The sequence below is a fragment of the Myxine glutinosa genome, chromosome 5 (assembly GCF_964187855.1).
Source record: "Myxine glutinosa chromosome 5, kmMyxGlut1.1, whole genome shotgun sequence".
NCBI lineage: Eukaryota > Metazoa > Chordata > Myxini > Myxiniformes > Myxinidae > Myxine > Myxine glutinosa.
This window is the reverse complement of record NC_136265.1, coordinates 166,268,112-166,294,563: the sequence shown is the minus strand read 5'-3', so window position 1 is coordinate 166,294,563 and position 26,452 is coordinate 166,268,112. Positions and strand designations below refer to the sequence as shown.

Genomic DNA, 26,452 nt, shown 5'->3' with positions numbered 1-26,452 from the left:
TGTTTTGGCACAGATGTGTTGGTTTGGCGCAGATGTGTTGTTTTGGCGCAGATGTATTGGTTTGGCACATGTGTTGCCTTGGCGGATGTGTTGTTTTGATGCATGTGTTTTGGTGCATGTATTGGTTTGGCGGATGTGTTAGTTTGGCGGATGTGTTAATTTGGCGGATGTGTTAGTTTGGCAGATGTGTTGTTTTGGCGCATGTGTTGCCTTGGCGGATGTATTGGTTTGGCGGATGTATTGGTTTGGCGGATGTATTGGTTTGGCGGATGTATTGTCATGGCGGATGTATTGGTTTGGCGGATGTATTGGTTTGGCGGATGTATTGGTTTGGCGGATGTATTGGTTTGGCGGATGTATTGTCATGGCGGATGTATTGGTTTGGCGGATGTATTGGTTTGGCGGATGTATTGGTTTGGCGGATGTATTGGTTTGGCGGATGTATTGGTTTGGCGGATGTATTGGTTTGGTGGATGTGTTAGTTTGGCGCATGTGTTGTTTGGGCGCATGTGTTTTGGCGCATGTGTTGTCTTGGTGGATGTGTTCGTTTGGTGGATGTGTTCGTTTGGCACAGATGTTGCCTTGGCGCATTCGTTGGTTTGGCGGATGTGTTTTACCTTTTGACCCCGTTTGACCTTCGGTCAAACACCCCACACCTTGGGCCTATGAAATTACGGGCACGTTTTTAAACATTTTTTTTTTAATGAAAGTTTGTATATGCAATCAACATTGGGGGATGCATGAAATATGCAATGATTTTTTTTTAAATCTGAGCCCTCGTTCATGCTCCAGGGAATGAGACTTGGGGTCACAGGGGTCAAAACAGAAATAAATTTAACTCAAAATTTGAGGCCTTCATCATAGAGCATTGAAATATTACTCCTCCCCCACCCCTTCCCAAATCCCCTAACTATTATTTATTTTAACACCTGAAATCTTCCTGGGCACACCAAAGTACAACCACAAAACTTCAACTCGTTTGCCCAGTGGTTTAGGAGTGCAAACAAGACACACACACACACACACACACACACACACACACACACACACACACACACACACACACACACACACTGATTGAGCATGAACATATAAAGCAAAGCATTGCTTTCAGATATCGTAGAGGTATAAAAAAAGAAAAGAAGGCGCTAATTGAGGTGTCAATACCCAGCGATGTTTTTTTGTTTTTGTTTTTTGGCCGAAACAACGCAGTAATCAAGAAAATTGGCAAATATCAGGATCTCAAAAATGAAGCCAAGAGACCCTCGAAGCTGGAGAATGCCAAAATTGTATCTGTAATCATTGGAGCAATGGGAAAGATAAAGGAGAACTTTACAGATACCTTAAAAACCATCCCTTGGAACATACTACAAACCACCTGCAGTTGGAAGCTCTTTAGCTTCCCTGAAACCCTGAGGTGATGACCCTGAAAAGAGCCCTCGGAACAAAACTTTGTGAACAAGAAAACTTCACAGCTTGGTCCATGAATCATGATCCCCCTTACCAAAACGTACGTGAATACTTCCAGACCTGGGAGCACTCTGTTCCATCGTCTGAAACTCGCATATGGAGATAACGACCAACGACACGCACACACCTCAATATTAACACTGGTAATAATAGCCGGCGAAGCCGGTGTTGTGAATGAACGCGTACATATTATGTTGAAAAGCCAGATTTTGCTGGATCCCTTGAGAATTTCGAAGCTTTGACGCACCAAATCGCTCAATGGAGGCTGCCATCTTGCGGATGCGGAAGTATGCATAACAAATTGAAAAAAGTTCAATAGGAGTTTGTTTCACCCGTCTTTTTTTGATTCACAATCTTATGCACCTCTAATTTGTAATTAAAATACTTTAAGACCAACCTCGTTCCCCGGGCCCTGGTTATCTTCAATGAAAATCGTCACCAAACACCGGAACCAATGAGATTCGAGCATTTGAAAAAATATTTCAAAAAAGCTTATTACCGCGTTTCGGAGGCTGAAAACGGCGTCAAATATTGTAAAATTGACGAAGAATTATTTTTTAGAAATCTCGCGGCCGTAGGGGATAGTTTTTCACGGCCGGAAATGTCCGAAGTTGAGACGGAATTCACCGAATTAATCAAGAAGGAAATTTTATATATTTTAATCTCATCCAGAATGCAAATGGTGTCATTTTGAACTTGGTACGGTACCTACTACACCTACCTACTACCAACTACCTAATAGGGCGGGTCATACTCAGGTGCCAAAATGAATCTGAAGGAAATCCTAGCATGAGGGGTGTCTACATTATGTGTTTTTTATGGGGAACTCAAATATGAGTATTTTTTGGATAGGATAACTCTAACCTACATCAATTTGTATTTATAAATTGCCAATTTTACCCTTTCGAACCCCTTTATAAGATATTAAAAGATAAAAGGGAAATCATTCATATTGACACAGCCAAATCAAATGTACATATTTATTAACAGGTGAACTGCATGTATATCACTGGTTACAATTACAAAGATCAATCTCCTTACTTCTTGAACTTTACCAGGTTGCACAAGTCCTGCTTTGACTCATTCTTGGAAATCAGCCTCCTGCTGGTCTCCTGAGCCCTGATGCCTCCATCCCTCTTTTCCTGTGAGAAGTACTTAGCAGAAGCCTCAGTCACCATTTTAACAACCCTCTCAATGCTTTGTGTGTGGCAAGGCCAGTTGAGCACCCCCATGGGGGTGTTGATGAAGTTCTTCACCTCCGAGGTGCTTAGGGAGCAGGTGAGAGGTGGCTCTGACACACCTTCTGACCAGCTGATCAAGTTACCAATGCTGGAAGCATCACAGTTGATGTCAGGTGTCTTTCTGGTCCTGACAGAGGAGTCCCCCAGCTGAGTGTCTGGGTCCCCCTCTCCCCTGATGGCCAGGACTCTCTCCACCCCCTCAGTCCTCTCCTTCTGATCCTCAGAACACAGCAGTGTTTGGAGGATGGCTTCACTGTGGGCATACCAAGCAGATCTTCTCACAGTCGGCATCACAAGATCCAGCACCTCCTTCCTCTGGGACTTGAGGCAGTCCAGCTGAAACAAGATGTGCTTAGGCCCTTCGATCCAGGAGTGCTTGACTTTCACGTTGAACCAACATGGATAATACACTCCAATGATGAATTCCACAATGAATTGCAGATTCTTCCGGTTCTTTCCTTTCAGTCCATGCTTTGACACCCAGAGCCTGAGAAGTCTGTTCGCTGTGGTGTAGGCTTTCTGTCCCTTGATGGAGGCAAGATCTTTCACAGGAATCATTTTCTCTCTGCTGCAGGAACAGTTAATGTGGGCTTGGATCACACAGCCCTCACCGGCCTCACAGCCTCCCCCCTCACAACTGGTAATCTGACACTTGCTAGTTAAAATATCAAATAACTTGTCTAACTTGACAATGAACCTCTCTTTGGCATCAAGTTTGCCCTTCCCAAGAGAAAACTTCACTGCCTGATTCCAGACCTCCTTGAGCTTGGATATGATGGTCACCTTTTCATTGATAACAGGAGGCTTGAAAAGAGCATTAGCTTTGCTCCACTGACAAATCAGACCAGGGTAGATGTCAGACACGAGCTGGTCCACTGGGTAGTTCCTCCTGTCATCTTCACTTTGCTCCCTCAAGTAGATGCCATACCTCAGGATATCCCTCACAGTTGGCAGTTCAGACACCAACAGCTCCTGCCCATTGCCAACAAGATTACTTAAATGAGAACTTGATTTCATCCTTGTTCTGACTTGAGCCATTTTTAGTAGTTCATACTGAAATAAAAACAATAATACACAGGCAAGTATCCACTACAGACAGATATTAAGGTATTACACAGGTATTACAGAAAACCGTCAAAATATTCACTTCACAGGTCACTATTTTCCTTCACATGTAACTCAGGCTAGCAATAGGTAAGTACACAAATCAATTAACAAATATAATATAAAACAATGTAATTTCCATCTAAAATTATTATCTATTTGTTCCTCAGGTTCCTAATAGTCTGGTCTGTTAGGGGAAAAATTTTGCAGATTTGTCTACAAGCATGACATTTGGCACACTTGTAGTTTTTGACATGCTGAATTCAAATCTGCCGGGAGCCAAAGCCAATTCTCAATGGGAGCGCCATATTTGACACTTCAAAATGGCCGCCACTCAAAAACTGACTTTTCCGTTACTAGCCAACCCAAAGTCACATAATTACAATTAAAAGCACTTTTCTAGGGGTTTGGACCTCACTGATTCTAAATCTGATGTCTGTTTGACAGTAGCCTTGACAGGAAATTTTACATTTTTTTTTTTTTATGTTTGACAATTGTTTTAAATTTTAATTTTTTTATTTACATTTTATTTTATTTTTTTATTTCAGGTGCCTGTCGTTCTGCTGTGGGAATAGAAGAATAGAATAGAAGAATAGAGAATAGAAGTCCTAGCTGTACTGGTGGTGGATGGCAAGGAGGGATGCCATCAACTGGGAGCTTTGCTGTGTCTGCCAAGAAGAAAAGGATGAACGGTTGCAGACGCCAACGGAAGAGGGCCTTGCTTCAATTGAGAAAGATCTGAATGGTTTTAAAGCCATTGGTGTCATGCCTTCTTGTTTGAAAGTGTCTTGGGCTCAGCTTGATGAGGGCCAGGGCATTGCTAAGACGCTTCAGACACACAATGCCAAATATCACAAAGTTTGCAGAACCTACTGCAGTAACTCTCGCCTGAGAAGGTTCACTGAAAAAGAGGATTCTAGTGACCAAAACTCACCTAAGAAACTACGGTCCAGTTTTGCAGTGTCTTCTGCTCCTCAGAAGTCTCCTTGTTGCATAATATGTGAGGGACAGGACCAAAATAATCTACGTAAAGTTGAAACATTTAATGTAGACACAAACTTAAAGACCTGGGCTCAGAGCACCAACAATTTCAATCTTCTGGGCAAACTGATTGCCCACGCAGCTGATGCCCACGCTGGTGACACTTACTATCATGTACAGTGTTACTTGCACCTGAGAGACTCAGCTCGTGCTGAGGATCGCAGATCATCTGCAGGTCCTCCTGCCCCTCACTTCAATTCAGTTGCCATTGCGCAAATTGTTACTTTAGTCGAGGACTCTGACTCAGTCTTCAAACTGTCTGCTTTGCGACAGTTATATAGAACACTTGTGGAGCAACAGGGAATTCCCTGTTCTGATACCAGGGAACCACATGCCACACGGTTCAAGGAGTATCTTCTGAAGCTGCTTCCTGAGTCGACAGAGTTCTCCCAGGGCAAGGAAGTCTATATCTCTAGCAACCAGAACGTTGGAGATCTAATAGCTGAAGCCCATAAGTCCCAGATAGGTCAGGATGATGCTTTGTTGTTGATGCGAGCAGCAGTAATACTTAGGAAATGCTGTCTCCAGAGGCAAGAACCATTTACTGGTTCTTTTGCCTCTGATTCCCTGACATCTCCCATCCCTGGACAGCTGAGAAGCTTCCTCAACATCCTGCTCCAGGGCCCCTCAATCTTGCGTGAACAGAGCAATGAGGAGTTGCAGGCGCAGGTACAAGGCAGGGCTAGAGTTACAAGCGCCATTGCCCAGCAGATTATTTATAATACCTGCAGTGGTTCACATCATGCCACAAAGTCCAGCAACATCCGTCACAACAAAGAACATGAGACCCCTTTCCCTTTGTACCAGGGCCTCAAGCTGCATGGTGAGGGTAGGCGGAAGAAAGAGATCAATAATGCCAATGCCTTTGGGGTTTCTGTGTCTTACAGTCGTGTCTTGGAGATCAGGCGATCCATGGCACGAGCACACGTCAAACAGTTTGTCCAGGATGGAGTTGTGCTGCCCACAAACATCCGTAGTGGGGTCTTCGTGACCTTTGATGTAGACAACTTGGATAGCAGCAACCAAGGTAACTTCTCCCATGATGAGTTCCATGGGACAGCAATCAGCGTGACAAACCACCTGTCTTGGGACAACCAAGGAGTACAGCGACCCTCTATCGAGCTGGATCCTACAGACACTACTGTACCACAACTTCCTGAATCCTAAACAGTGGTTCAGCCAGCTGAATTCTCAAGCAATGATTTGCATGTACCATGTACTCCAGATCTCAATTCTCGGCCATCTCATAATCTGCTACATGGAGCCAAATTCAAGGAAGAGTCCTGGATGGCACATGTGTCCACAGTGCTGAAACAGGACACATTGCCAGAAGGTGAAATAATCACCTGGTCAGGCTACAACTCCCGACTCATGAGTGATGACTCTATGAAGCCTAAGGCATTGATAGGGGTTCTACCTCTGTTCCCTGACAAAGCAGCCACACCTTCTATGATGAAACATGCAATGCATCTCACAATGCAAGGCACAGAGGCCCTCAACCCTGGTCAAACTCCTGTGCTTGGTGGTGACCAGCCTCTGTATGCCATCGCTAAGCAGCTGCAGTGGTCATTCCCTGACACAATGGGGGAAGATAAGCTGGTCCTGATGATGGGCGCTCTACACATAGAGGACAAAATGCACCAGATGATTGGTAAGTTGCTGCGGGACTCTGGGTGGAGCAACATTCTTACTCAGGCCCAGGTCCTCACATCTGGCCGTGCCCAGTCTGTGCTTCATGAGCATCATATAAAGCGCACTCGCTATGCTCACCAGGTCTCTGTCATGGGTCTGTATCTCCTCAGACAGAAGTCATACTCCAATTACTGCTCTGGTGTTGAGGGACCACCTGAGTCTCTAGAGATCTGGGCTCAAAAACGTACTTACTGGCAATGCCATAAGAAGAGAAGAGAAGACGGATGGATAAGGATTGCCAACCTCCTCAACATCGAGCTTTCAGCAACAAGATGGCTACAACTGCCGTCCCAACAGGAAGTTACCAAAATAAAAGCCCTAACTTCAAAATAAAAAACGTCTCTTTTTTCCAGAAGAATAGCAAAATAATCAAAAATTTAATAATAATCAACTGCAAATTGATGTAGGTTAGGGTTATCAGAATTTTTTTTTAAACCTCAGATTTGTGTTATACACACCAAAATACGTAATATGAACACCCCTCTCGATTGATTTACAAAAAAAAAAAAGTATGGCCTGCCCTACTACCTAACCTACTGATGCCAGGGTGATGGGTAAAATAGTGGCAAGGGGCTTTGGCTTCGCCGGCTCATTGCGGCTTTGCAGTCGGGTACTAGTATATAGTAGTATGATTACAAGAGTTTATATTTAAGTTCGGTTTTTCTTCTGGAAAGATAACGAGCGTTGCTGACTGCTTCCGGGAGCGTTTTCCAAATCCATGTGGTTGTTAGCCGTTTTGTATTTATGAATGGTTTGTGGAGGGAGGGGCATTGGGGAATGTTTCTGTTTGTGAGCTGTGCAAAGCAGAGCCTGGAGAGAGAGGAAAGCCAAGTCACCATGTGCTCGGTTATGTACGGTGCAGTGCTGTTGTGTCCGACTGGTGCTTATGTGCCATCTTTTTACGAGAGTCAACTTTGAACGATGCCCGATTTGCCCATTAATTGATCAAACAACCTTGGCTTTTTGTGACAAGCTCACTGTTTTGTCATTTGAGAGTTAGTTTTGCCACCATTTTTTGAATTGGAGTATTTATCTTCTATTATATCTATTATCTATATATATAAAAGAAAGTTTTTGTTTGTTTGTTACTTGCAAAATCGAAGATTTTTCAAGTATATTGGTCGGTTGCGTTTGTGGTTCTGTCTGTTTGTCTGTCTGTTTGTTTGTTTGTCACCGGCCTACAGGTCACAATTTTCAACCGATCTTCACGAAACTTCACCAAATGGTAGAGTTGGTCAAAAGCAAGAACCCTATTGTTTTGGGGGTCAAAAGGTCAAAAGGTCAACATGGGCCAAAGGTCACCAACTTTGCTAAAATTCTCAATTTTCATCCGATTGACCGAAAATTTGAAGAGGTCTTGCATATCTGGTCACTGAATTCAACCATCAAGTATTTTTGAGGTCAACATAGGCCAAAAGGTCAACATAGGCCAAATTTCTAAAATCCTCAATTTTCATCCAATTGACTTGAAATCTGAAGAGGACTTGCATATCTGGTCACTGAATTCAACCACCAAGTATTTTTGAGGTCAACATAGGCCAAAAGGTCAACATAGGCCAAAAGGTCAACATAGGCCACAATTCTAAAATCCTCTTTTCATCCAATTGACTTGAAATTTGAAGAGGACTTGCATATCTGGTCATTGAATTCAACCACCAAGTATTTTTAAGGTCAACATCGGCCAAAAGGTCAACATCGGCCAAAAGGTCAACAGAGGCCAAAAGGTCAACATAGGCCAAGTTTCAAAAATCCTCAATTTTCATCCGATTGACTTGAAAATTGAACAGCATTTGCACATTGAGTCACTGAATAGGGAAACTAACTATTTTTGAGGTCAAAAGGTCAAAGGTTAACTCAAGGTCAACCTTCCAAAATCATAAATTTTCATCTGAAATATCGTCACTTTTCTTCCTATTGATCCGAGCTTTGATCAAGATTGTCAATTTTAATCTTGATGAAATGGACAATTTGCTGTATCAATGGAATTTTTTTTTCTTAGGGGGTGTGGGGTTGGCGGATTTTGCAAGTATCGTGCTCCGCATGACGTCTTCTTGTTTGTTTGTTTGTTTGTCTGCACGCGCTAATCTCCTGAACGATGAAAGATAGGAGGAAACCTCTAAAACAAAAAATGTCGGGACGGGCCCCGGGAAGGTTATAGGCTAGGTGGCGAGGCCGATCGAGGCCGCTTCGGCCTGGCTGGGCCCATTTTGCAATTAAAAGCTGAGCTGAATTATAGTAGTCAATCTTCTACGCCCGCGAGTAAAAGCTGAATTATAGTAGTAAGACCAGTAAGACCTATGTACTGAAGATTAAATTCATTCAAAAAGAACCTGGGCAACGCCAGGTGCATTCAGCTAGTTTTCTATAAGAGTGAGTGTCATGGATGAATGAATGAATTGACAGAGGGGTAGTAGGGCAACCATTGGATACAACCAGAGAGAGAGAGAGAGAGAGAGAGAGAGAGAGAGAGAGAGAGAGAGAGAGAGAGAGAGAGAGAGAGAGAGAGAGAGAGAGAGAGAGAGAGAGAGAGAGAGAGAGAGAGAGAGAGAGAGAGAGAGAGAGAGAGAGAGAGAGAGAGAGAGAGAGAGAGAGAGAGAGAGAGAGAGAGAGAGAGAGAGAAAGAAAGAAAGAAAGAAAGAAAGAGAGAGAGAGAGAGAGAGAGAGAGAGAGAGAGAGAGAAAGAAAGAAAGAAAGAAAGAAAGAGAAAAAAGAAAGAAAGAAAAAGAAAGAAAGAAAACACAAACTGAAATCGGCAAGTAAAAGGGTTGGGTTAATGGGGTAATAAAGATCATGGATTAGGATGGAGGATGAGAAGAGGTGGTAGTACACTGCCTGCTTGAATCCCCTGTGGAAGACTGGAAAAAAAAAAAACCAGCCTCAGGAAGGTGGTTCCATAGAGGGGAGGAGCAAGGAATAATAGAGTTGATGTGTGCAGTCAGCCTGGATTTTGGAAGTTTAAAACCAGGAGGGTGTAACTGAAAGAACGTGTGCACCTTGCAGATGACTGAGAAAGTGGAGGGAGCAATGGTGGAGAAGAGGCGGGGAAAAAAAAATCAGAGAAACCACCGTGCTACCTGCGATGTGAAATCAATAGAGTTTGTGTTTTGACCTCATCATGGAAGATTCCAATAAAGTTAAGAGCTTTACAATTAACTGAATCTAGGGGAGACAGATATGATGCTTAGGCACCAGTCCATAGTGAAGAGCAGTACTCCATTGAGCAATGGACAAGGGTCTTGTAGACTGAGTAGCTCGGATATTCCAAGGAAAGACTTCAATCAACAGAGCATTTTTATGAACATTTGTCAGTTCTGTCCTTTAGCAAGACTTTTTGTCCAGCCAAATGCGACCTTTCAGTGAACTTTCTTCAGCCAAGCATATTACGGACACTGATCTGTGTGAATTCAAACTTTGTCGAACTTTCAATTTATTTCGTATTCGCACTTTGGTTGTGTGTTTATGGATTCGATATGTATGTTATAATAAATTGTACCAACATTGAGGCTCAGGTAAGTTATTTCACTGTCTTTCCTGTGTCATTTGTAAGAAGGTATAATTTGGTTGTTTATGATGATTTCCAAATTATCGATCAGAAACAAAGTTTTACATATCACTTTATTTCTGTTTTATTCTCATCTTTAGGTAGTAGGTTGTAGACAGCAACCGCCCAGGGTTTTACTACCGTTCTGACTTAGGAGCATTAAAGTGGAGCCCGGAACCATCTTACACACTCCGTGTCAGGATTGCTGGTCTTACTTACGGTCTCACTCAAACTACAGCAACCGGGCTAGCTTCAATCTCTTTCTCGCAAACTAACATCTTCCAATTTTCGTCACACACTTTTCTTCTCTTTTATTTAAGGCCTTGTTTCGATGAGGGCTATATAGTCCGTGCCTGGAGCCGCCAACATAAAAAAAAAATCATATTTTGGTGGCCAAATAATACATTAAATAAGCACTTGATTTGCTACAGTTAGAGCCAGTGATTTTCTGTGATTGTGGAAAATGGATGGAATTCACTGAATCTGAATTAAAGTGGAAAACTGAATATGACATAGTATAACAAGCATTCTGAGTATTGCGTTGCAATACATGTCCCCTACCGGCAGTCTGTCGTCCGGAAAACTCTTGGGGAAATTACCAAGGGTTATTTATCCACAGGTTCCGAATCGTTCCCAATCGCTAATTACCTCAGGACGGGTTCACCTGTGATTCGCACTCGGGACTTCGATTTATACACCTTGCAGACAGGTCAGCAGAAGCACGAGAAAATAAGTTTTTGATAAAGAACCTTTTGAGTCACTAAATATCAGTAATTTATTATATTTTCCGGTCACGATCAATGATCGATGTGCATATATATATATATATGTGTTGTTCGGCTTGGCTCCGCCCCTCCCGAAAGCGCGCGCTGTGTCGCACTGTTGACGTTCGCGAGACGAGGCTGAGGGCGCGCGGTGCGGCCTGAGGAGAACTCTAGAATAAACAAGAGATATCCATTTTTAAAATATTTCCGTTTCATTAACGATATCTGCCAAACCACGTGCCCTATCGCAAATTCCAAAAGGACATTTTAGTAGACTGACATGCTCAACAGATCTGTGAAGTTTCCCCTCGATTGGATCAGAAATGAGGGAGGAGCTCGGTTTTAAAGGTTCATGCTTAAAAACGTCATAACTCTGAAACCATGTGACGCATGACGTCATGCTCGCTGACTTTTTTGTTCGTCATGGGTATGCGATCCTGCCTGCAAAGTTTGGCCTCGATCTGTTCAGCCGTTGCAGAGAAAAAGGGTTTTTTGTGTTTTCACGAAAAACAATATGGCGGCCGAACCACGTGACCTGTGACGTCATAATTACCATTAAAATATTCTACAGACCGAGTCCCTCCAACGGTGAAAATTTGATCTCAATCGATCCAATTATTGCAGAGAAAATCCTTTTTAAAGGAAATTAAAACTTAAATGGCACTGAGTTAAGGATCATCAGAATTATCAGAATTCCCAAAGTTTAAAGTGCATAACTTTGTCAAAAATGATCGAAACGTCGTGAAGTTCGAACTTGACCTGTAACTTATCATGAGGAAACCATGTGCCAAGTTTGAAATCTTTAGCTTTAAGCGTTTAGAAAAAAAGTCCGGAAAACTGTTCTTTGCGTGACGGACTGACGGAGGGACGGAGTGCAAACCTATAGTCCCCTCCGGTGTACACCGGTAGGGGACTAATAACGGAATGTGTAAATTGCTGAAAAAAGTCCAGATTTGCTTGAATTACGAATAACTAAATATTCACTAAATTGTCTGATATTATGTCCATGATTCTCCCCAGCCTTAATTCCCACAGTGTAATTAGGAAAAGTATTTTTTTAAATAGAAACAACACACACCTATTTTATGCAGAAAGGTATAGCATCTATACGCACAGCACGAGCACAGCCAATCACGTCTTTCATCGAAATACAGGTGAGATTGGCAAAAATAGTTTTCCAAAACGGCAAAAGAAATATCTGAAACACAAATTGGAGGTTAGAAAATCCAAAATGAATTTGTCACTGAAACTTTTTTGACCAATCAAAAGTAATCGTTTTCATCCACTTGTAATAGGAAACAATGAAATGTGTGTGGGAAGTGCTTGTACTGCAACGTCTGTGTATGTCCTTTGTAGGTCAGCAGGAAGCTGAGCATTGATATGGTAATCAAGATTAATTTAGTTTAGAGTACAGCATGCCATGGATCCGTTTAATACATTTTTCCCCCCATCTGCTGTTTATAATTTTATTTTCATTCAATTATACCCCGCGTTTCCGTGCCACCCTGGTGGAAAAATACACCACTCAGGGATGCCGTACAGGATTTGAGGGGCTTGAGAAACTCTTATTCAATTCAAGTGCACAGATAAATCCTTCTCCCCCCCCACCCCCCCCCCCTCCGACCCCCCACTGATTATATGAAATGGAATTTATTTTCTGAAAGACAATTTAGGTTTTTTGAAAATGAAAAAGGCACTTTTTTGAAGCAGGCAATCTGGCACCCTGAACAAATCTCTGGGCTGTAAACAGTTTCAAGATGTGTATGAGATGTTCTGCAATTAAAATCGTAGTGGACTGGTTTTTTTTTCGGGTTTTTTTTTTCAGACAACTTCTATCCATGTGTCTGTGCCCTCATGTCGGCTTGAAGCACAAATACCTTTGAACTATGAAATTTTGTTTCCCAATTTATTAGTGCTTCCGAATAAACGATCAGAGGGCCTTGCAATTTTCGTTTGCAGTTCAATTCCCTGCAAACTGAATATATTTGGATCACAGTTGGCGTCCTAAACTGTATCCATCCCCACTTATTTGACTTTTATCACATTAGCACTTTCGACGCCGCCAGTAATGATTTTAGAGATTACGATCTGTCATGTTTGATCAAGTAAACGTGGATGTGTAAAAGGGACTTCCCTCCCCTCTATCTTTGTTTCTTCATTCCGCAGCTGCACATTACGCTTTCCCAGTACAACCATTCGCCTCCGATTCACAGCGCTCTTCCAAGAGGGTGCCTCAGCGAGTTCTTCAGAACCCGAGGCCCCTGCATTGCCCAAGAACCGCTCTCCATCACCGCCTCTGAAACCTTTGCACCCTGACATGTCTCCACTGAAGCTGCGCATCCCTGAACCCGGCATGGAATTCCTAAGCCCAATACCATCGCCCACGCACACTATCAGGTGTGTATGGTATGGGGAAGGGAGTTGTATTCGTTTCCTGCTGACCTTTTTGAAAAGTTGTCTTAGTTTCCTGTTTTTTTTTTTAGTATTATTTCTGTCCATTGTCTGTATACTTAGTCCTCAATTTACATTTACTCGATTTACGTTTTTTTTCGACTTAACGCCTTAAACAAAGTACTGAACAATTTTCTATTTATTCCTCCTAATTTTCCCCGAGTTAACGTTTTTTTTCACGCTTGAAGTGTTTTTGTAATTTTGCGCCGGCACAACGGAAATGGCGGTACGATGTACAGTACACTACCTCTCTTGCCCTCAGTCGCGTGGTCTGTACTGTACTCATGAGAGGTATCGTCTGACCTTCCTTCATTGATAGTATTTTTGTACCAAACTCTCTCAACAACTGTGATGGATGCTGTGAAGAGAAACAGGTTGAGATGGTTTGGTCATGTGTTGAGGAAGGATGAAAGTGACTGGTTGAAAAGAGTGATGGAAATGAATGTAGAAGGAAGTAGAGGACGGGAAAGACCGAGAAAGACTTGGCTAAAGATGGTGGAAGAAGAAATGCGGGCAAGGGGTTAACAAGGAGAGATGCAGAAAATAGGGCAAAATGGAGAAGATCGTCATGGGGCCTGCAAGGCTAACCCCCGCTCTAGCAGGGAAAATGGCCTTAAAATGCCTGTTGTTTGTTGTTGTTTTATCCCAACCCACTTCATAATGAGTGATAAACGACCCTCAAGTTCTCCAGCTGAGATGCCCACGAAGAATACTTGTAAAGCTATTAGTTGGACATTAAAATGGACGTGGTGAAGCGATTCGAGCGTGGTGAGCATTTGGTGGACATTGCCCTGACGCTCAGCCTTCCTCCCTCGACTGCGCGGACAAATACTAGTAACGCCACCGAAATAAAGTCGAGTGCACTAAAGGTGAGTGTCTCATCGTCTCAGAAACCGTTGCACCCCCACCTGCACCTCCTAGACTGGACATTCACTGCGTGATGCGGATTTTGGTAAGTACCATACGCATTTACTTAAAACAGTCCAAAATTTATTAATTTACACATTTATATTCTTTATTGGTTTATTTAGTTACTACGTCTTGAGTGTTTATTTCCAGGTACTGTATTTAAACATTCACTGTCTTTACTCAGGTTAGAGTTAGGTTGGGACTAGAAATTTCTGGCCAAGAACACATCTTCAATTTATAACATTGTGCCAATGGGAAAATAGTTTTCAATTTCCGTTTCACATTCAATTTTTAGCAACACATCTCGAGCGGAAATCTAGGAATCCTTGTATTTGTAAAGTGATTAAGATCATAGTGAGTAGCGGTATTCATCGCCGGATTTAGGGGAGGACCAACGGGACATTTGTCCAGGGCCCCAGCTCCAGAGAAGGCCACAAAAAACATACAATACATTTCTTTCTTTATATACGAAGCTGGTATTATTTCTTCCCTTGTTGTCTCAAAGTTAACAGAGATAAGAGACAGTAATTCAAGGTCTAATATACAGTGCATTCAGAAAGTATTCAGACCCTTTGACTTTTTTCACATTTTGTTATGATGCAGCCTTATGCTGAAATCGTTTAAATTCATTGTTTTCCCTCATCAATCTACACTCAATACCCCATAATGACAAAGAGAAAACAGGATTTTAGAAAGTTTTGCAAATTTATTAAAAATAAAAAACTGAAATTTCACATTGATATAAGTATTCAGACCCTTTGCTATGACACTTGAAATTTAGCTCAGGTGCCTCCCATTTCTCTTGATCATCTTTGAGATGTTTCTGCACCTTGATTGGAGTCCACCTGGGGTAAGTTCAATTGATTGGACATGATTTGGAAAGGCACACACCTGTCTATATAAGGTCTCACAGCTGACAATGCATATCAGAGCAAAAACCAAGCCATGAGGTCGAAGGAACTGCCTGCAGAGCTCAGAGACAGGATTGTGTCGAGGCACAGATCTGGGAAGCCTACAAAAAAAATTCTGCTGCATTGAAGGTTCCCAAGAGCATAGTGGCCTCCATAATTCTTAAATGGAAGAAGTTTGGAACAACCAGGACTCTTCCAAGAGCTGGCCGCCCGGCCAAACTGAGCAATCGGGGGAGAAGGGCCTTAGTAATAGAGGTGATAGTCAGGTTCACTATGTAATTTCGTTGGAATTTTTGGGGGATTTGGAAAACTATATATTTTTGGAAACTATATTGTATAGTCAGTCAGAAAACCAATGTTGCTATTTGCACAGACTCCTGTATGGCGGCCATCTTGGATTTTCAAAATTGCCGCCGTAGAACTAATTTTTCTCAATATCTCAGCTTCTAAATAACATAGAGCTTTGATTCTAACGGCTAAACATACATTTTCAAGGGCCCCGAATCCAATGGTAACAAAGTTCGATAAGCTAGACATGACCATAGAGCTCCTATGTGGCAGCCATCTTGGATTTTTCAAACTGGCCACCGTAAACTTGATGTTTCTCAATATCTCAGCTTCTAAACAACATAAAGCTTTGATTCTAACGGCTAAACATACATTTTCAAGGGCCCCGAATCCAATGGTAACAAGTTCGATAAGCTAGACATGACCATAGAGCTCCTATGTGGCGGCCATCTTGGATTTTTCAAACTGGCCGCCGTAAAACTGATGTAACTCACCTAAAGAGCACAGAGCTTTGATTCATCATTGAGTAAAGTCATCATCATCCTCATCGCTTTCGTTCATCACATCTTGAGAGTCCTCATCATTTTGGCACTGGATGTCACACTGACAAAGGTCTGTACAAGCCAAGTTGTTTGTTCTGCAGGAACATCTAGATGAAGAACAGTCTGTTTTGCACTGACATCTAACCATTTGAATGATGGCCATGGGGGCTGGAGGCTCCTCAGTTGTGGTTGGTTTCACTTGTCCATCCGTGTCTTTGTAAAAGCCGTTTTGCAGGGGATTCAGCTGAGGATCCTGTTGAGCAATGCTTGCCTGACCCCACACTCTGGCTTGGATATGGACTCTAAGGATGTGCTGCTTGAGAGCTCCAAGAGTAGGAGGAAGCCTGTCACTTTCCGCCATGTGTTTGCAAAAGAGATACCATCGTAGTTCGGGGATGCTGTCGATGTGGATGCCATTTGGAGAGTAAGCAGCGCATACAAAGTTAGCTAGTGTGGACAACATGTCCTCCGTCACTTCAGTTGCATCTGAAAGCATTCGCACGGTGTCTATGACATCTTCACTTGCTTTGAGGTAGACATGCAGCCAGGTTGCTTTGCCTATTCGAGAGAACCTCCCAGTGTTGTCTGCCCCTGTGAAAGCATGAAAGGCTGGCAACGCCTTTGCTCTTTCGACCCCTAGAGCTGTCCACAGTGGCTCTATTTGAAGTATTCCAGAGGCCATGGAAATGGATGTATTCCTCAACCGTAGGTCATAGTTTGCTATGACTAGTACCAGGACATCTGTGTCGGGAGAGAAGAACACCAACTGCGCATCATGTGGGTTTCGCTGGGATGCCAGCACGGCCTGGTGGATCAACAGGGTGTCAGCTTCTTCATGGTTGTTGTCCTCGAAGAGCAGGTCACTGTTGCTCCTAGTACGCCCTGAAGCAGACGTGATGATCAACTTGGATGAGTGACTGTTGTATTCTAGAGTTTTCGCTGCCAGATAGTCAGTCAGATCAGCCTTTGTTTTGTCATGAGAAAGGAATCTGCTCATTGGGATGTGTTTGATGTTGGTGTCATCTCTGACTTGATACTGTACTGCATCCTTTCCTTGCCTTCTTTTAGCCCTGGTAGCACTCTTCAGAGAATCGTTTTTGTACGTGTCAAAGACCAGTATGATCTCATCACAATCTTTTGTTATTTGAAGCATTCACCCAGATCGTTGACTTTCACTACAGTGGCTGGTTTCTTTGTCAGCTTATGCACAAGTACCATCCCATCCACCAGTGCAATCTTCCGACTTGTAGGTTTACTAGATGTGGATGCCATAGTTCTTGTGTCCATTGGATCTTCTTGTAGAACACTTGCAGCTGGTGTCTGCTGCTGATCTTCCGGGTGAATTTCTGCTCTTGCTAACTTGTCGAGGAGATGAATTAACTTCGACTTGTCAGTGCATGGAAGAATTGTCCCATCTGGAGCGAACAGTGCTCTTGGTGTCACAGTGAACTCGTAATTTCCGATGGCATATTTCTGGTTGACGTCTCTGTTTGACTTGGCAAGGACCATGAGCCTTCCGTACAGTTCCTTAGTCTCCTTCAGATCCACAGTCCTGTCTCTGAGTTTCACTGTGGTTCTCTTGTTCCCAGACGTGAACATCTTGTTGTTCTCCTTCTTGACTGGTGCCCAGAGGCTAACATCTCCATTGATACGCTCCGACACGTAGTCTTCATACAACTTCTGACCAGTGACATCAATGTTCAAGATCTGTGGTACATACTCGTCTGGGATGTAAGCATTCGTTATCACATTGTGCAGCTTGTCACCTTCAGTGTCAAATGGATTCCCGTGACTCAGTATCGCAGCCTTGATCTTGTTGATTGCTTCATGCTCCCTCTTGACTGCACTTGGACCAAGGTCATGATGTTCTGTGATCTTGTCACCTTCCAGGCCAAACTGACTCTTGAAGTCTTTTGACAGGCATGATAATTCTGGTGTAACCATGAAGAATCTCTGTCTAGCATTGGCATTGTTAGAGATGCCAATCAGTCCAGAGTGAATCTTCATCAGCTTGTTCAGATGTTCACATGCATGATCTGGTCCAATGGATACAAACGGGATGTCATTCTTGGTTACTGATAGATTGCCAGCTCCTAGTTCTTCCCAGGTCCTAGGGTGATTGGTTCTTAGGTCATACATGTCTGCGATGTATCGGGGCCAGAGCCGCTTGTATTTGATCCGGTCCATGGCAAAGAATAACTTGCTCAGTTCTTCTCCAGCTTGGAGGTGAAGCACCAGGTCAGCACTCAGTGATGCTGCCACGAATAACAGGATTGTCTCCACCCGATGTAGATAGTTCATCATTGACTTGAACATTGCATTCTTGGATCTCCGTGCTTCCCACTCCTCGAGTGCCGTCACCACCCCATCAGATGTCAAGACTTGAAGGAGTTTGGTGTTTGCTTGTTTTACAGATTCAGCTTTCGTGCACTTGTTCGTCTCAGCACAGGCAGCTTCTACTCCCTCTGTTGCCTCGAAACACACATCCTTTACTTGTGGGTTGTCCTTCAAGAACTCCTCCAGAACCATTTCATAAAGTGCTACATATGAATATATATGGGCATGGAGAGACCGCTTGTAGTGTGTACATTTCAGGATTTGCCGCGTCGTGGCTGGACCATAGACATCAGCTTCTACCCAAGCATCATCAATGCCTGAGTTCTCCATGGAGGCTCCGAGGGCTCGGAGAGCCGCCATGACAACATGCAGCTCACCCAGTCTGGGGACGACTGTGCGTTTCAAGTCAGGTCTTGCATCCAGCAGTTGCACCACCTTCTCGTAGAGGGCCATGTCAAATGAAATTACAGTGGGATGATCTTCACCAACTGCCAACATCCTTAGCTGACTGGCTTGCATGATCACGGTCAGTAGGGTTGGCCACTCATGCGCCACCTCTGGAAGTAGTGGCAAGGCACCAACCCGAGTCATGGACTGGCGTTCAGACAAGAGCGAGTTGTATCCTGCCCAACCTGGAATCTTGCTGGAGTGTTCCCTCGCTTTCATCCTGGATAGAGCAGAAGCAACAACCCATCCCAGTTGTGTCAGTTGATAGGATCTGGAGACCCCCTTGTTGATGACAAACTCCTCTGTTCTCTTCGTAAGCTGTGGTTTCGGCTTGTCACAGTGCAGCACATCTACATGGTATGGAGTGACCGATAGACTCTGTGCATCACCGATGATCAGAGGTTGCGCAACTGGTTCTCCAGGGACATCTGACTTCTGGTACACTGCAGTAATCGTTGCGTGAGTGGTTCCTTTCCCGTCAGGAGTATCCTCGGCAAAGTCCGTGTTGTCTGCAGCAAAGAACACAAAGGCTCCCCTTTTCAGGAATGGTGGCACGTACAGACCTTCAAACTGCCTGGTGTTTTCTACGACAGCATTGGCAAGAGCAGTTTCCATGAGGAGGGCGCGGACAATCGAAACACAGTAGCCATGTGCATTGAGAAGTCCGATCAGCTTTTTGTTGCGTGTGTCATGATGGACAGTCAGAGCCAATCCCAGGACTTGGGGGTTTTCTCTTGAATGGGGTGGCCTGAATGTTGCGGATTCGCTGCTTGGTTTGTACTTCACCTGTCTGTTGGATTTGAATCCATACATGATGTTCTGACTCACAGTGAGTGTTGATCTGTCAACAACACTGGTCCTCTTCTCAGTTTCCAGCTTGTCGACAGGCCCTACCATTACCCAGTGGATCATGGTGTATAGTTCAGCCGGAACATCGTTGATATCGCTGGACACCTGTATGGTATTTGCTTCCTGGTCCTTCTTAATGAATTCTGCGATGCTCTTCCGTATCACTTGTGCTGCTTTGTAGATTGTCTTCATGTTGTTCTCGTCATCGCCATCACTTGTGATTGCAGAATGAACCATGCTTTCCTCACATGCATCTGGACAGTAGAGGATGGCCGATTTTCTTCGGTCTTTTTGGAGAACAGATGTCACGCTTGGCAACTCAGTGATGATTCTTTCTTTCAGCCACTTTCTATTGAATGTAGGTACATGCTTTTCCAAGTGTTCTGCGCCAATCATATTGACATAAGTGGTTTCAATGTCATCCATGGAGAGATAAGCTTGGTTTTGTGTTTTGACATCTATCAGGTTGATCATCTCAATCAGACTTGCCCATTGCAGCAATAGTTCTTTGTCTGCGCTGCTTCTGTTTGCGCTAGGTCTGTCTCATACTACATGGAACACATGTCTTCTCCAACAAGATTTGTGGTACCGAAGGTCAATTGCGTGTGCATCACCTGGTGAGATACATGTGTTGAATCGTGTTTTCAATAATGCATCTTGGGACTTCTCTACAGCCTCTCTAAGCTCTTGACCAGCATTTTCAGTCCTAACCTGGTAGAGTAGTTGGCCATCATCTTTTTGGCAGAAGAAACACTGCTCTTTATCCAGTGGCACTGTACACGAGCGTGTGAACGGGGATGTTGCATCAGATGTTGATGAGCCTGGCTCGTCCATTTTTTTTTTTTTTTTTTTTTTTTTTTTTTTTTTTTTTTTTTGTATACAATATCGAGGCTCGTGAAAGAGCGAACATTAATCACACAGAAAGACAAACCGACACATAAAACATATAACATAGGGAGCGGTAGACAAGATGGGGAGAGAGGGGGAAGGACACAAACACAACATTTGAGAGCAGGGACCGAGAGACATGGAGACATCGAGAGATCTGAGAGAGGGCGAGGGCTTTGGGGGGGGGGGGGGGGGCGTGGGAAGGGGGCAGTGGGAGAGGTATAAAACATATGGACACTGCCAGGACTTCCAGGAAAGAAGTTGGAATTTCAAACAAGGTGGATCTGGGGTGAATTAGCGGGGGTAGAAAAGATCAAGGTTTTGGATGGGGGAAGATAAGAGATGGTGGTGAACAGCTGTTTTAAAGACCTGGAGGGAGGAGTGGGATTGAAGGGAGTGAGGGAGTTTGTTCCAGAGGCGGGAGAAAAGAGGAATGAAAGAGTGAAGGTGAGCGGAGAGCCGAGATTTCGGCAGTTTAACCATCAGAGGGTTGCTGGCAGATCTTGTGCGACCTGTAGGAATATTTGGGGGACAGAGCACAGAGAGAGCTGGGGGTGCAAGGCCGGAGAGGAGTCGGTAGAAGACAGAAAGACCACCTACCTGCCTGCGGTGAGTGAGTGAAAGGCCCTCAGAGATAGCTTCATCGCGGGAGATTCCAATAATTCTGAAAGCTTTGGTTTCAACAGCGTGAAGCCGAGCTAGGTGTGAGGCAGGAGCACCGGCCCATAGGGGAGAACAGTATTCCATTGAGCTGCGGATGAAAGCCTTGTATGTGGTGAGGAGCTCAGGTGTGCCGAGGAAGGACTTCGCACGACGGAGGATGCCCAGTCGGCGACTGGCTTTGGAGGCCAGCTTGGAAATGTGGTTTTCCCAAGAAAGATCATGGCAGATAGTGAGACCCAAAATCTTGAGCGACAGAACTTCTTGGAGAGGATTGTTGAGAAAGTAGATGGGAGGGTTGTCCAGTCGATCTTTTCGGAGAGACATAGTAAGAGTGTGAGATTTGTCAGGATTGAAAGACATGTTCCACTTGTTTGACCAGTCTGTGATTTTGTCCAGGTCTTCAGAGAGTGAGGAGGCAGCAGACTGCCGATCTGAGGGAAGAGGAATGGAGCGGCAGAGAGTGGAGTCATCAGCAAAGAGATAGAGAGGATTTTCGAGAGAGTCAGAGAGATCATTGATGAAGACCAGAAAAAGCACGGGGCCCAGAACACTGCCTTGGGGAACTCCAGCCTGAACAGGAAGAGGAGATGAGAGAAACCCATTCAGGGCCACACGTTGACGACGACTAGAGAGGAAGTCCGCCAGCCATGCGTGGAGATTTCCATGGATACCAAAGGAGGAGAGTTTGGTGAGCAGAGCGGGGTGCCAGACCGTGTCGAAGGCACGTGATATGTCGAGGGAGACAGCTCTAATTTCCTGTTTGGCATTGAGGACCTCCATCCATTGTTGAGACAGCAGAAGCAGCATGTCCAGAGTAGAGTGACCTGGTCTGAAACCAAATTGATGATCAGAGATCAAGCCATTGGAGAAGAGGAAAGATTTCATATCAGAAGCAATGATGGATTCCATGACTTTGCTGATAATTGGGAGAAGGCTGATTGGTCTGTAGTTGCTAGGATCTGTTTTTGCACCTTTTTTGTGCAAAGCGGTGATGTTGGCTGATTTCCAAGCAGATGGCAGTTGACCTTGAGCAAAAGAGAGGGTGAAGAGAACAGAGAGAGGGTGAGCTAGAGCAGCAGAGCAGGATTTTAGGACCCGTGGGCTGATGCCGTCGGGTCCAGTTGCAGAATCAGAGTCGAGGGTTGACAGAAACTTTTCCACCTTGTCAGGAGGAAAGGACACGGAGTCCAGGAGCAGCAGGGTACGACTGGGTATGGTGGGTACAGAGAGGGATGGGTTTGGGACACAAGATTTAGAGGCAAACACAGAGTTGAGGCATTCAGCTTTTTCACGTGCGGAGTCAGCTGTGTAGCCGTTTGAGGTAAGGGAGGGGATGGAGGGGGAACAAACACCAGAAACGGATTTGACCAGACGCCACCAGGATTTGGAAGAGGGGGACAGATAAGAGAGTTCGGTCTTGAGAACGGAGAGATATTGTTTCCTGGCTCTCCTGAGGGTGGACACACACTTGTTTCGGGCTTTGTGAAAGGAAATGAGATTTCCTTCCGTTGGATTTGCTTTCCAGGAGACGAAGGCAAGTTGTTTCTGGGCAACAGCCTCACCACAAGATTCCGTGTACCATGGACGGGAGGAAGGGTATGACAACTGAAGACGAGATGGGATAAATCTGTGCATGAGAGAGAGCAATTTACTTTGGAAGAATTCCCAGGATGAGTTGATGTCAGAGGTGGTAGAGATGGGAGACCAGTCCAGATGATTGATGGCTGCTTGAAGACCGTGCCAGTTGGCCTGAGTGAAATGCCAGACTCGTCGACGCTGAGCAGGCTCCCTGAGGATGGTCAGAGAGATGTCCACTTTAACAAGGACATGATCAGATGATCCGATCGGAGCAGAAGAAGAGCAGCAGACATTTTCAGGGAAGTTAGTCATAACCAAGTCCAGAAGAGAAGATGTTCCGTTGACTGAGATCCGGGTCGGGAAATTGACAGATTGTGTCAGTCCCAGTGAGTCGCAGAAGTCCTTTGCTGAGGAGCCATGGCTGGTGAGAGAGGTACCCACACCCAGCCAACTGGCATGATGACAGTTGAAATCACCACATATGAGGAAGAGAGAGTTGGGATGAGTAGATAGAAGTTGGTCCATATCATCAGACAGCGAGATGTAGATGGAGTCATCACTGTTTGGTGGACGGTACAACACACATATGAACAAGAGGTGGGAGCGAAGGGGAGGCCGTAGCCAGAGGTATTCCTGGGGGTGAGGTGGAGAGAGTGCAGTGCAGGGCGAGTGAGGAAGAGAGTTTTTGATAAAGATAGCAACCCCGCCTCCAGGACGAGGCTCAGGTCTATCATACCGGAGGAGGGAGTAGCCCCGGAGAGATACTATGGAATCAGAGACATCATAAAGGAGGAAAGTTTCTGTTAAGCAGATCACGTCTGCTTTGACAGAAGCAACCTGTATGGAGAGATCAGTTAAGTTTGAACGAAGGCCCCGGATGTTTGAGGTCCATACCGTTAATGAAGAGGAAGGGGGAGCATCAGATACAGAACAGGGGGGAGGAGGGGTAGGGTAAGATGTGGAAGAGGTGGAAGAGGTAGGGAGAGCTGTTGAAGGTGTGTCAGAGATTTCAGAATAGCTCGGAGAAAGGGAAGGATGGGGCGGACAAAAGGTTTGATGGTGATTGGGTGAGCCACAATGAGGTGTTATTTGAGGAGGGGGAAGAGCGAGGCAGAAGGTTGGGGGAGATGGAGGTGAGAGTTTGAAGGGGGAAGAAGCGGGGAGGACGCTTTGAGGAGGGGGAGTGAGCGGGGGGAAATTGAGAAGCAATGAGGGTGGGGAGATTTGAAGGGGAGGGGTGAGGGGGGAGTTTGGGAGGGAAGGGACAAGGGGAGGGATTTGAAAGGGATGGGATATGGGGGAGATTTGGAGGGGAGGGGTGAGGCAGGAGTCTAGGAGGGGAGGGGCGAGGGGGCGTCTTGGCGGGGAGGGGTGAGGGAGTAGTTTAGGAGGGAGGGGGCAAGGGGGGAGATTTGAAAGGGATGGGTGATGGGGAAGATTTGGAGGGGAGGGGTGATGGGGAAGATTTGGAGGGGAGGGGTTATGGGGAAGATTTGGAGGGGAGGGGTGAGATTGGATTTTTGAAAGTGTACGATTTATGGGAAACGAACATTTATTGCAAAATGAGTTTCTTGTGACCTTCGAGTTAAAAATACGTTTAAGGACGCTGGATGGAGGATGGAGTGCAGGAGAGTTTAGGGAATGTAGAACAAAGGCACTATAGGAGATGGATATTTTTTTTGGGATGAATTGATTTGGTGAGCAAGTCGAAAGCAGCCTTTTAAAGAAGAAGAAGAAAAAGGTGTTATAAAATATGACGGAATACATAACTTGAGGGGAAAGTGTAAACATTGAAGGTTAATGAGTGAAAACTATCTGGGGAAATGGGGGAGAAACACGTGGTCGAAGAACGAACGAACGAATAAGAATGAATAAACGAATGAGAACAGAGAAGGAAATGTTTTTTTTTTTTTTTTTTTTTTTTTTTTTTGAGTTGAGATTTACACAAGGAAGTAGGCTATGGGTGAAAAGACTGGGAATACAGAGAACGAAAGTTATTGGATCACAAACAACGGACCACTGAGAGAAAAACAAAGCCTCAAGGTTGTACAGTGCACACTGTACAAGGCCTTGCTCGCGACACGGCAAACAGACGATCAATTTATGAAAGATAAACACCGAGAAACAACCAAAGTTGCACACAATAACTTCACACATTTCAAGTTGCACACATTTCTGTGCTTCCTCTCTTCTGTCAGCGTTTTTTTGCAGTATAGTGTCCAGTTGTTACTGCATGCGCATGGCGGTCTCTGGCACGTTGTATCTCGCTCTTGTTAGTTGCACTGGAGTAACAAGTGCGATGCCAAACTGCCTTCTCTGTAGAGAGTGTTTCTTTTGTGCTGTTTTGGAGTCGTTTATGGACTTGAACGTAGATGCCATCATGCAAACTGGCCCTTTCTTCTATTGTCTTCAATAAATGTTGGTAGGAATCTATTCTGGGGTTTAACACCAAGGATCCTTTCTTGACATCATCAGCCTTGCATAAAATGCACTGCTTACAGTTCGTGGACTCCTGGGCTTGCCCCGCCCCTTCACCATCTTGTTGCATCTCACTCATAATGTGACATGTAGAACCTGCAAAGACAGCAAAGCAAAGGGAACCGTCACCGATATATACAACCACCACCACAGACATATTGATGTATAATAGGCTACAAATACACTACCACCATCACCACAATATCAGGTATATTGCTCAGTATATAAATAATACAAAAACACACGCTGTAAACTAATTATTTTCCTCAGCTGTACCCTGGGGATCAAACTTATTACTTTAGTAGCTTGTCCACCCGTAAACAGATTTTAAGTTCTCATGAACATTAGGAGTATCTGTGTGTTATTTGGCAGTATGCCACAAAGGCCCACAAAGGGCAAAACACTCGCAGTAGAATAGTATTTCTCATTACAGTCAACACAGTCAGGTTCAGCATGTCCAGATTTTAGATTTCGTTGGATTGTTTTTGGGATTTAGAAAAATCAAAGCTCCGTCTTATTTAGAAGATGAGATCTTGAGAAACATCAATTTTACGGCGGCCAGTTTGAAAAATCCAAGATGGCCGCCACATAGGAGCTCTATGGTCATGTCTAGCTTATCGAACTTGTTACCATTGGATTCGGGGCCCTTGAAAATGTATGTTTAGCCGTTAGAATCGAAGCTTTATGTTGTTTAGAAGCTGAGATATTGAGAAACATCAATTATACGGCGGCCAGTTTGAAAAATCCAAGATGGCCGCCACATAGGAGCTCTATGGTCATGTCTAGCTTATCAAACTTGTTACCATTGGATTCGGGGCCCTTGAAAATGTGTGTTTAGCCGTTAGAATCAAAGCTCTATGTTATTTAGAAGCTGAGATATTGAGAAAAATTAGTTCTACGGCGGCAATTTTGAAAATCCAAGATGGCCGCCATACAGGAGTCTGTGCAAATAGCAACATTGGTTTTCTGACTGACTATACAATATAGTTTCCAAAAATATATAGTTTTCCAAATCCCCCAAAAAATCCAACGAAACTTTAAATCTGGACATATGAACCTGACTATGACCAAGAACCCGATGGGCACTCTGGCTGAGCTCCAGTGATCCTGTGTGGAGATGGGAGAAACTTCCAGAAGGACAACCATCACTGCAACACTCCACCGATCTGGGCTTTATGGCAGATTGGCCAGACGGAAGCCTCTCCTCAGTGAAAGACACATGAAAACCTGCTTGGAGTTTGCAAAAAAGCACCTAAAG

General features: G+C 44.4%; 1 protein-coding gene across 1 annotated transcript in view; it reads left to right on the top strand.

Moving 5' to 3' along the window:
• LOC137426775 (forkhead box protein K2) overlaps positions 1-26,452 on the top strand; it is a 61,039-nt gene that overhangs the window by 12,077 nt on the left and 22,510 nt on the right. The window contains exon 2 of the mRNA XM_068115646.2: positions 13,020-13,250. Coding sequence (XP_067971747.1) covers positions 13,020-13,250 — 231 coding nt within the window. The remainder of the gene's footprint in view (positions 1-13,019; positions 13,251-26,452) is intronic.